The 12,365-nt window shown below is 35.6% G+C and overlaps 1 protein-coding gene across 6 annotated transcripts in view; it reads left to right on the forward strand.

Annotated features, from left to right (window-relative positions):
• The window catches only part of GPHN (gephyrin), a 570,865-nt gene that overhangs the window by 306,248 nt on the left and 252,252 nt on the right, over window positions 1-12,365 (forward strand). For all 6 annotated transcript variants that reach the window (XM_064292607.1, XM_064292612.1, XM_064292608.1 and 3 more), the window contains exon 5: window positions 3,165-3,259. In XM_064292607.1, the coding sequence (XP_064148677.1) occupies window positions 3,165-3,259 (95 nt within the window). The remainder of the gene's footprint in view (window positions 1-3,164; window positions 3,260-12,365) is intronic.

Raw genomic sequence — 12,365 nt, forward strand, 5'->3', positions numbered from 1 at the left:
GCCAGGCGCTCCTTGGGAACTCTATAGGGCAGTTCTACCCTGTCCTATAGGGTCGCTATGAGTCGGAATCAACTCAACGGCACTGGGTTTGGTTTTGGTTTTTTATGTCTATAGGCCCAAATTCTGTAGAAAATCTTCCAGAAAGAAAACTGCACTCCATGAATTATGTTTGAAAAAAATTCGAAACCCTGTTTAAAGAATATATACATTCATTCATTCATTCATGTATTTTAATATATATTAATATATGCCACCAGGGTTTCTGTGTAAGTATATATTTTATATAAATATATAAAATTATATTTTATTATATAAAATATTTAATATAGCTTACCCAAATACATAAAACACAACAGAATTTTTTTAAAGTTAAATATACAAAGCAGGGCAAAGAAAAATAAGCCTACTAAAAAGAACTCACAAATTTGTCTGTGTTCTCAAGGATAACTTGATTTACAAGCATCGTAATTTAAAAACAAACTAGTAGCACAGAAGAGTACCCATTCCTAATCATAAGATCTGAGAGGAATTTCTCCTACAGGTCCTACTAAAGAGGACCACGGTGTAATGTGGTGAACAATAGCCTCAAAGACTTCCTTAATGTAAATATGAGTTTCACTGAGCTGTTTTAATCTATCCAAAAACAAAGTTTAATGAAAGAATTATATGAAAGGTGAAAATAAGGCATTCTAGGTAGTCAGTGGTCTGACCAAATCCAATGATGTACTTTAGAGGATCTAGAAAAATTAATGAACTGCAACTCTTTTAGGCAATTCTCCCCATATATAAGTTGTGAATTGAGTGCTACATGTATTAGGTGACAGTGAGTTTATATACTCTTAGAAGTTTATTTAATTCACTACTGCATCCCTAATGCCTAGAATAATACTTACTACACATCAGTTGGCATTGAGACATTTCCAACTCATGGTGACCCCATGTGTGTCAAAGTAGAACTGCGCTCAATAAGTTTTCAGTGGCTGATTTTTTAGAAGTAAATCACTAGGGCTTTCTTCTGAGTACCTCTGGGTGGACTCCAACCTCCAGCCTTTCAGTTAACAGCTGAGCACGTTAACCATTTGTACCACCTAGACACTCCTGCTTATTACTTAAACCCATTAAAAAACCCATTGCCGTAAAGTCAATTCCGACTCATAGCAGCCCCATAGGGCAGAGTAGAGCTGTCCTGTAGGGCTTCCAAGGAGCAATTGGTGAATTCGAACTGCCAACCTTTTGGTTAGTAGCCGTAGCTTTTAACTACCGAGTCACCAAGGCTCCACTTAGTACCCAGTAGGTTCTTAAGATGCTTAATAAATATTTGTTGTATCAGTGGATGAATGTTGTGCTTTCAAGTATCTATTTAAATGAGAAACTCCCTCTCAGCTATTTGTTCATATTTCACTCATTTGTCCTTAAATAAAGTGGGCCACTATATTTTGGATTGCATTATCATCTCTACATGGCTCCCCAGACTGATTGAATGTTAGCCATTGCTTATGTGACTTTCAAGCAGGTGATGAAGTAAATATTAACCCTATTCAAAGAGCTCTTTTAAGATTGTTAGTAATATCCCCTTGCTTGATCTTTAGGGCTTTAAGATTTTAAGGTGTCTTAAAACGACCTATAGGGCAGAGTGGAACTGCCCCCATAGGGTTTCCAAGGAGCAGCTGGTGGATTCAAACTGCCATCCTTTTGATTAGCAGCTGAGCTCTTAACCACTGAGCCATCAAGGCTTAAGATCCCTTAGAAGTTGTAAACCTCAATAAAACAATTTATTATCTGGATATCTCCATGTTTCTTCTCAGAAGACCTCGAAATCATACCAGATGGATTAAATCTGGAAAGTAAGGAAGAGGTTCTAGCTAGCCATTTTTTAGCTATACACTTATATGAAAGTAATTCGCTCCCAAATTTAGGAATTAAATAGTTTCCTTTTCTGCTGCCTATAGGCCCCCTATTTTTAAAGCAGATTATATTGAATTCCCGGGGGCATTATAGTCATATTAAACTTCCTTTGAAATTTCTGCCATTATTAAATATTACATTATACTGAAATTCAGGGGACTAGTAGTTCACATCAGTTCTAATAATCTTGTAGTCTATATAATTATGAGGGATTAATTTTTATGCATCTTAGAAGGTTGTTTATAACATCAGTTAACATCTAATATAAAAATGTATATACACTTGATGAATTTTAATTTGTCAAGTCCTCAACCTAAATTTTGCGCAAAGCTGCGATCTTATTTGAAACTATAAGTCTACTTCTAATATTGAAATACCAACCTTTTCTGTATTTTCCCATATTTAATTTTCGTCCTTCTAATTTACTAGAATACTTTATTTTGCAAGATTTTTTTCTGTATTCCTCCCAATTATTGTAACCTCCTTCATTTATGGAAACAGAAGACTGGAAACGGAATCTGTTTCACTCTCAACTTTTAATCTAAAAGTCATTTTCGTCATTAGAAATTGAAATTTTCCTCCCTCCTTCAATAGCTCATTGCAGGCTTAACAACACATCTTAAGAATACCATATCCTAAAATCCCTAGTATATTATTAAAGCTGATCACTTTCTTACTTCTTTTTAAGAAAACCATGTAATTAATTTATATTAAAGGTATAAAAAGGTATAAAAAAAAAAATAAAAAGGTATAGGAGATAGTAAATCTAGAGTTTTTCTTCTGGCCAGTCCATGGAGAAAGTTAACTTGATAATTTCTTGAATTTCTATTAATCATGTCATAAAATCACAGGGTTAGGAGGGATATAAGATGATCTCAGGTTTTCAGGGACAAACTATTTCAACAATAATAGGCAAAGAAAAATATCTAGATTTTTAGTGTTCTGAAAATCTCTTGAGCTATTATAGCAATCTGAGGCATGATTTTTTTTTTTTAATTTAGGCTGTTAGGCAAGATGAGATTCCTATGAAATACTTCTGAACTGTAGGAAATGAGAAAGAATTGCTAATGTAAAAGTTTTCCTGGTCCTCTGCTTTTATTCAGTGGTCCTAAAGATAAATAAAGGTAAATGTTTGGGGGCCTAGAAAGGATGGTTTACAGAAAACATGGTTTATAATTATTTTTAAATAAATTTTACTAGTCTACCTTCCTTCTGTTCGGCTAATTTCACTCAGTCTGCTATTTAATCTTTAATTACAGGCCACAAAAGAAGTAATAGAGCGGGAAGCTCCAGGGATGGCCCTGGCAATGCTGATGGGATCACTTAATGTTACACCTCTGGGCATGCTCTCTAGGTAAGAAAGTCACCCACATGTTGCAAAGAGAATTAATTCCATGCCACTAATCACTGCAATAGATTGACAAACCTAAGAAACTTTCATCGCAGTACATATGTTTGCCCCGTTTTTTCCACAGACTTAAGAGTCTTAGTAGCTTGTCTGACTAGATCATGGCCACATCTTCCTTCAAATACTTTTTTTTTCCTACTATATTACATCCTAAACTTTTAGAGAATATTATACTACTGCTAAAAGTTGTCAGTTCTAACCCAGAGAAGAGTCTAGTTTATTGATATGTAAAATTGTACTTTTTTGTGATTATTTGTAATTATCGATTGATATTCATTAATGTCACTAAATACGAATTTAATAATATTAAACAGCAGAGTTTATTAAAATAACTTATGCTACAAGTTAGGAATTTTTGTCCCAATTTGTAAATAGGCGTATTGATGTGTGATCATGAAAAAAAGCTAAATTCATATTGATGATCTTTAAACTATTGGCAACTTACTATATTTAAATTATTAAATAGTGTATTTAAAACTATGTCTTTGTTGACACATCTATCCTCAATCTGATACTTTATTTATTTTAGCAGCTCTTAGAATTACAGGTCCTTAAATGAGGACAACATACATCATCTGAGTTAAAGACAGAAGTGTCAACTTAGAATCTCTTGATTTGATGACCATTGACTGCAAGGCAGTTGACTTCAGAAACAACCTAGAAATTCATAACTTCATAATTGCAGTGTTTCACAGTCATTATTTATAATCATTTATGTATCCTGTGTGCAATATGAAAATAAAAATAAATCCATTTAGTTGTATGGAATATCAGTCATAATGTTCTTTCTATTACTTAGACTAAGTTTATATCCCATTAATGGCAGGCACTTGAACCACAGCTACAGAAGAATGTGAATGGCTCATTAGTATTCTCTTTGCTGTCACATGTACTATATTATAACATTTAATTTTAGTAAGAGAAAAAATAGAATTAAAGTAGCATGAGAGATTTTAAATTTAAAAGTTCATGCCAGCCTTTAAAGAACTTAAATTGATCCCTGTGTGCTGTTCTTTTTTAAACCCTTACATGTTACCTATACCTACAAGGTCAAGGGTCACATTTGATCCCATTTTTGCTATGAAATTGAGTAGGTTTTTGAACCTACAAGAACTCTCTTTCTGGTATACAAAGAATATAGGCAAGAGAGAATTAAACTTCATCTCTTATTCTTTTATAATAAAAATTTAATTCAGCAAATATAATAATATGTTTGCCAGGCTCCATTAGGGATATTAGGAATAGAAAGAAAAATAAGATACGGTCCCTACCCTAAAAACCCCATAGTATACCTGGAAAATTTGTTCTTTGTAACTGTGTAAGATAATCCTTTAAACTGAATATAGCTTTCTTGATACAGTTTAGAATATCACTTTCTGCTTTATTGGAAAGTTTTTCTAGATTAAATCATCATCTGCCTTCTGTATCCCCATAATTACTGGGCAGTGGACTGCCGAGTGAATAAAAAATTCATCTGCAGGAGCTGATTCTAAGTACTTTGGCATAAGCCCATAATCTTTATGTTGAAGACTTCGAAAATTAAAATTTATGCACAGCATCCTAGTAGCTTTTTCTAGCTTTTCTTTCTGTTTATTACTGATTTGACTGGAGAGTTTATTTACAATTTTGAAGCAAAGATAGTACTGTATTTTTATGCAAATCGTGCACACCTTCTATGTTTGTTTGCCAACCACTCCCTTCCCTTGTGAGGTATTTTTGTAAGCCCAATATGCTAACTTTTTTACAGCAACAAGTAAAAAAACTTGGCATAGTGGCACTTAACAAAAATACCTGGGGGGGGGGGTGCGGTTGGCAAACAAAAGTAGAAGGCACGCTTTATTTGCATAAAAATACAGTAGTCTACCTTAGTTACAGAAAAAGGAACTGTGGAGTATTTCCCTAAATTCTAATTTTATGTGTTTCTCAAACCCTTTATTATTCTTATGATTATTATTTTAACTGACATAATTAGATCAGCTCTTCCTTTCTACAACTTTCTATCCAGTGTGTTTTTTGGGCTGTTTACATGCTTCTGTTATAGCACGGCTTGCTATAGTACAATTAGCTATTTACTCTTCTGTCTAACATATTTTGTAGAATATCCTTAAGAACAGGAGCTTTATATTATTCATTTTTACATCCTCAGCTACCAGAACAACTTATGGCACGTAGTAAATACTCAAAAAAGTTTATTGTTATACTTACTGTTCATAATTTGTTTCCAGGTGAAGTAATGTATCAAATTGGTGCCTCGCATCCCTATTTTTATGCCTAGAGAGCAGCATTTAATAAAAAATAATTTTTTAATTAGTAAATCTAATTTTTCAAGTGGTTTTTATCTACTCAATTAACTTAATGTCCTCCAGTTGTTTTCAACAAGTTGAGAGGTTCTTGTTGTTAGTTGCCTCCAAGTCGGTACCAACTCATGCGACTTTATCTATACCAGAAGGAGATGTTGCCCGGTGGCGTGCCATCTTCATGACCATTGGTATGTTTGAGTCCACTGTTGTGGTTATTGTGTCATTCCATCTCATCGAGGGTTCTCTAAGTTGAAAGGTGATGTAAAGAAAGTTGAAGAGCACAGTTTCTAAAGCCAGACTGCATGGGTTCTCTTCTGGCTCAACCACTTACTAGCTAATTAACCTCTTTTTTGTTTTGGTTTTCTCATCTGTATAATGAGGATATTAACAATACCAACCTCCTTGAATTAAATGAGTAAGTCCAGTAAGTGCTTAAAACCATACCTGATTCATAGTAAGTGTTTATCGCTGTTGTGTGCTGTTACTGATTAAGAGCTCTAGTTTTTAAGAGCAGTTCTGCTGGATAAAAAAAAAAAAAATCTGTTGTCTTTTCTTCATCTGGAAATATCTTTTTCTCATCTTCATTCCTGAAAAATATTTTCACTAGATATAGAATTCTGAGTTGACCATACTTTTCTTTCAGAAAAAGGTGATTTTTTTTACTTTCATTTTAAAACTGCTGTTCAACTGTCTCCTGGCTTCACAGTCATTTGAATTGATCTTCTTTTATGTGTATGTGTTGTTTTTCTCTGGCAGCACTGAAGTTCTTTTTAATCTTTGATTTCAGTGATTTGATCATGATGTATTTGGGCATTGCTTTCTTTGAGTGTATCATTTCAGGGTCCACTGAACTTCTGGAATCTAAATTTATGTCTTTCACCGAATTTGGAATATTTTCAGCCATTATTTTTTCAGATAGTTTTTCTGCACCAATCTTTCTCCTCTCCTTTTGGGACTCCTGTGGCATGAGTGTTAGAACTTTTGAGATTGTCTCATAGGTTCCCAAGGCAGTGATTATTTTCTTCACCTTTTTTTTTTCTCTCTCTCTTTTCGTCAGATTGTTTCTATTGATCTACTCCATGTTTACTTTTTTCCGCTTTCACTTCTATGCTGCTTTTGAGCCTATCCAGTGGGTTTTTTAAATTTCAGATATACTATTTTTCAGCTGTAAAATTTCCATTTCATATTTTTTTATAGCTTCTATTTCTCTGCTGAGTACTTCTATATTTGCGTTGATTTCAAAAGTGTTGACCTTTATGTCATTGAGGATGGTTATAATAACTGCTTAAAGTTATTTTTCTGGCAATTCTAATATCTGTTTCACCTTGCAGTTGACATCTGTTAATTGTCTGTTACCATGAGAATTGGTCAGATTTTCCTGGTTCTTGTATGTCAAGTAATTTTGGACTGTATCCTGGACAGCTTGAGTATTGTTAGACTCTGGGTCCTTTAAAATACTGTGTACCCAGTACCCAACCCAGTGCCGTCGAGTATAGAACGTTAAATTTCTTTGTCTTTTTAACAGCCAGTCAATCTGGCTAGGTTTAGACCACAAGTCTTGTCTCACTTTTTGTGAGTGGTAGTTCAGCCTTTGCTGCACTGTTTGGATCTGCCTAGGACATTCACCATTCAGGAGTCAGTCTGAGACTGGAGCAGTGGAATATATAGTGTCCTATGCTTCTCTTTTTTTTTTTTTTTTTTTATGCTTCTCTAGTTTGTTACACGCACGTACAGCTCAGAAATGAGCCTGAGACTTGTGTCAATTCATTCTCCAGCTCACTTCTCTCCAAGAATTTCCTCACACTCTGTGGCTTCCAAGGGCCTCTCTTCCCAGTTCCTCTGGCTAGAAGAGGTTTCTCCTGGCTAATAGCCCCTTCCACCACCACCTCCATGCTATTGTGCAATTCTTCACAACTGGGGCCACCTTGGAGCCAAAGAGAAAAAAGAAAGATGCAGAAAAAATAACAGATTCCTTCCACCCCAGTTCTTAGTAAGAGTCTCTTTCCCTGGTTCCACTCATCAGAGAGATGGGTGTTCTTTCTGGGTTTTAGGTTCTTGAACCACCATTATAACAGTAGTACAGCTCCATGACTGGGACTAAAAAGAGCAAAAGCTGTAGTTTTAAAATCAGACCTATGAGTGTGTCTGGTATTTACTAGCTATGTGACTACAGGCAAGTTATTTAATTAGGTTTAGCACTTACTGTTCTAGTAGCTAATTGAGTTGTCCTCACAAAATAGCAGCATAAAACCTTCTTGAATCTACAGTGTATGCCACATTTTTTGAAAAGATCAAATTTCCCATGTTTTCCTAAATGTATCATTTTTTTTATTTCAGCTTCATAAACAGCAATAAAACAATGACTGTGTTTCTACATTCAGGAATGACTTATCTGGGTTTTAGTCTTGATTTTGTCATTAACTTGATTTGTGACCTCTACTTAGTTTTTTAGTGACATCACATAGCTCATAGAAATGTTTTAAGGTCTTATATAGATTTACTCACTAAGAAAACCTAATATATGAATATCTAAATTTATAGGAAGAAAAATTGATAAGCAGTTTTTCATTTTATAAGAAAATTTACCAGTATAATCCATAGTAACCTGTTCTTCAATTATATTTTAAATATTCAGTTCGTTTTTAATTACATATAATTTTCCATAATATTTCTATTATGAAGTACTTTAGTTTTTGTATATGAAATACAACAGGGCAAATCTATTTTTAAGGAGCCCTGGTGGCACAATGATTAAACATTCAGTTGCTAACCCAAAGATTGGCGGTTCAAACCTACCAGCCACTCTGCTGGAGAAAAGACCTGATGATCTGCTCCTGCAAATTTTACAGTCTAGAAAGCCCTATGGGGCAGCTCTACTATGTCATGTAGGGTTGCTTATGAATCAGAATCAACTCCACAGCACACAGCAACGATCTCTTTTTGCCACAATTTGCCCCATTATCTACCATTATTGCCAATTTGGTCTCTGTGCTTCACCCACTCAGTAGTTGAATATAAATTCCCCAACAAAGACATTACTGTGTTACCTGATTAGGGTCCATGCCCTGGAGCAGTCAAGCCAAAGAAACATACTCCAAGTCAGAAAGAGTGAGAAAGTTTATTAAGGAGATGTATACATCACCGGGGACCCAGCAGCAACACAGGCTTTCTTTATGGAATCCCAAAGAGCAATTTTACATTAGAACTTATATAGAAACTTACAAGGGTTGCAAGTGTCTTTGTAGTCCCCTGCCAGACTTTCTTTATTAGGCTGAAGATATACATATCTGATACCTGGGCTCCAACTTTCTTGTGGGGTTTTTATGCCACAGGTAGTCCAGACAGAACAAAAGGTTGTTTGCATCAGTTTAAAACAAAGAACAAAATCATTAACATTTGGTCAAAACAAAGTCATTAACAGAGGTAAGTGAAGGAGGCAGGCAGAAGAACAACTTATAGGTTTATCATTGCCTTAGTTATGTTAAGCTCTAAGTTGCCCATTTTGAAAAAGGGGACAGCATGCTGGGGAGTATTGGGGTCACAACTACTATTGGGGAGGAGTTATTTTTTTCTTTTGGTGTCTAAAATGGACTAATATTGGTTTAAAAAAATCTAAACAGAAAAATTTCGCTAAATTTAGATTTTTATATTAGTGAATCAAGTTAATCTTTATTATTTAGATTACGTTAAAACAACATGAGTCATTTAAAATAATAACATTAACACTATCACCATCTTGAAGAATTTCTGCTTTTTTAACTCAATACCAGATTTACTTAGTTTATAAAAAGGCTATAGGACAGAAATGTAATATACACAACATGCACATTCCCATGGGGCATTTCTTCAGTGTTTCAGGCACAGCTTCCAGAACCCAACATCACACAGGAGATGCACTAGGTTGCAAAAGACAAGTGAGACAGAGTTTGGGAAGGGAATATATCTTAGTTTCTTAGTGCTACTGTAACAGAAATACCACAAGTGAGTGACTTTAATGAACAGAAATTTATTTTCTCAAAATTTAGGAGGCCAGAAGTCCAAATTCAGGGCACCAGGTCTACGGGAAGACTCTCTCTCTCTGTCTGTTCTAGAGGAAAATCCTTGTCTCAGCTTCTTGGCATTTCTTGGTTCCTAGAACATCCCCACCTGACATCTGTCTTTCCCTTTTTGTGCTTTCTTCTCTGTGCCTAATCTGCCCCTTTTAGTTCACAAAAGTGGTTAGTTTTAAAACACAGCCTACTCTGAGGTGACATCATTAACATAAAAAAGAGAACCCTACTCCCAGATAGAATTACATCCACAGGCATAAGGGTTGGGATTCCAATGCATATCTTGGGGGACACAATTCAACTTAAAACAGAGTACCTCAGTATAGGAAAGTTGCCCCTTTTACTCTCAACCTCTTGTTCCACCCCCAAGCTTTTTTATTTTGCTAAATCTCATGGCCCCATAAGAAATTTGTGATAGCTGGGTCCCGTTAATTTTAACTCATATAATAATCTGAATGATGTGGTGCAGGTTCCTCATGGTATCCTTAGATCATTGCACAGAGCACAGCAACTGTAGCTTAGCTTTAGTTCAGTTTATAGATCATCGTATATAGAGCATAACATCAGTTCAGTGTGTTTTTTGAGTAAACGATTTCGATTCAGGATTGACTCTTTAGGTATCCCTCACTCTGGAGGGGAGGTTGAATCCAGCTGTTACTCCCTCAGTATCATAACCATAGATGGCTCAGGTTTGGACTACATGTGCAGTTTTAAAAACATCAAGCAGAGAATAATTTAAAGTGGCCTTGCATTAGAAGCATCCCCAGGCAATGGACAGAAGTAAATCCTGTGTAGGAGAATTTTATTTCAATCTAGACCTCAAAGATTTCTCATAAATAAAGTTCTAAGGGAACTACCAGGTCAGAGAAAAAAAAGAGATAAAACACACAGAAATCAAGTCACCATAAGGAATCAGACGCTATGGATGGACCCTCAAAGATTTAAAATCCTGGTATTATCAAAAACAAAACAAAAGAAATAGATGTAATATATTTAAAGAACTGAAGAAGCAACTTTATGCAGGGAACAAACAGATTTGAAAAAAAACTAAACAAACTTTTAAATAAGTAAGATATAATAATGGAAATTTAAAACTTAATACATGGATTGGCCTGCAAATTATATAAACTGAAGAAAGAATTAGGGAAACAAATGAAACAATTTGAAGAAATTATCCGGAATACACCCCAGGTTGATGAAGAGACATAAAAATGAAGGAGCAGTTAAGAAGCATGGAAGATAGTTGTTGTTGTTAGGCACCATTGAGTCAGTTTCAACTCATAGTGACCTTATCTACAATAGAACGAGACCTCCCCAGTCCTGCACCATCCTTGCAATTGTCGTTATGCTTGAGCCCGATGTTGCAACCACTGTGTCAGTCCATCTTGTTGGAGGGTCTTCCTCTTCTTCACTGACCCTCTGCTTTACCAAGCATGATGTCCTTCTCCAGGGATTGATCCCTCCTGACAACATGTTCAAAGTATGTGAGATGTAGTCTCGCCATCCTTGCTTCCAAGGAGCATTCTAGTTGTACTTCTTCCAAGACAGATTTGTTCATTCTTTTGGCAGTCCATACTATATTCAATACTCTTTGGCAACACCCTAATTCAAAGGAAGATAATTAGAAGATATAAAATATAATCAAATTGGCATGCCAGAACTGAATAATAATTAGGAAAAGGAAATGTTTGAAAATATAATAACAACAACAAAAAAAAACTTAGAAACACATCAATTTTCAGATCCACGCGTATAAGCCGTTCCCTAGCAGGATAAATAAGATGAAATCTACACCTATACAAATCAAATAGGAACTGCCAGAAATTCAAGCAGGATTCAGAAGAGGATGTAGAACCAGGGATATCATTGCTGATGTCAGATGGACCCTGGCTGAAAGCAGAGAATACAAGAAAGATGTTTACCTGTGTTTTATTGACTATGCAAAGGCATTTGACTGTGTGGATCATAACAAATTATGGATAACATTGAGAAGAATGGGAATTCCAGAACACTTAATTGTGCTCATGAGGAACCTGTACATAGATCAAGAGGCAGTCATTCAAACAGATCAAGGGGATACTGCATGGTTAAAAGTCAGGAAAGGTGTGCATCAGAGTTGTATCCTTTAACCATACCTATTCAATCTGTATGCTGAACAAATAATACAAGAAACTAGATTATTTGAAGAAGAACCTGGCATCAAAATTGGAGGAAGACTCATTAACAACCTGCATTATGTAGATGATACAACCTTCCTTTTTGGAAGTGAAGAGGACTTGAAGCCCTCATGTACTGGATGGAAACTCCAGGTTCTTGCTTGGCATGACTAGTATTGGCCAATAAACAAGAGACTGAGGTGGGAGAACAGGAAAGGCACTTCTGTTTCATTGTACAAGGAAAGGAGTCAGTCAGAGCTGCTACTGCCAAGACTGTTCACCAAGGGCAGGCAGGCAAATTAGTTTTAAAGGGGTTTACAAGCAGGGAGTTCATACAAGTTATGTCAACAACATTCTTAATCATGCTGCGCAGGCACAATGGGATTTACATATAACCTCCAAGCAAAACCAAACCTGTTGCCATCGAGTCGATTCTGACTCATAGTGACCCTGTAAAAGCAAGACTGGGAGGTGGGTGGGAAGCCCAGCAAAGGAAACAGGGTTTGTTAATGCAGCACTGCGGGGGCTCTGTCTCAGTCCATTTCTT

The sequence above is a fragment of the Loxodonta africana genome, chromosome 10 (assembly GCF_030014295.1).
Source record: "Loxodonta africana isolate mLoxAfr1 chromosome 10, mLoxAfr1.hap2, whole genome shotgun sequence".
Lineage (NCBI taxonomy): Eukaryota > Metazoa > Chordata > Mammalia > Proboscidea > Elephantidae > Loxodonta > Loxodonta africana.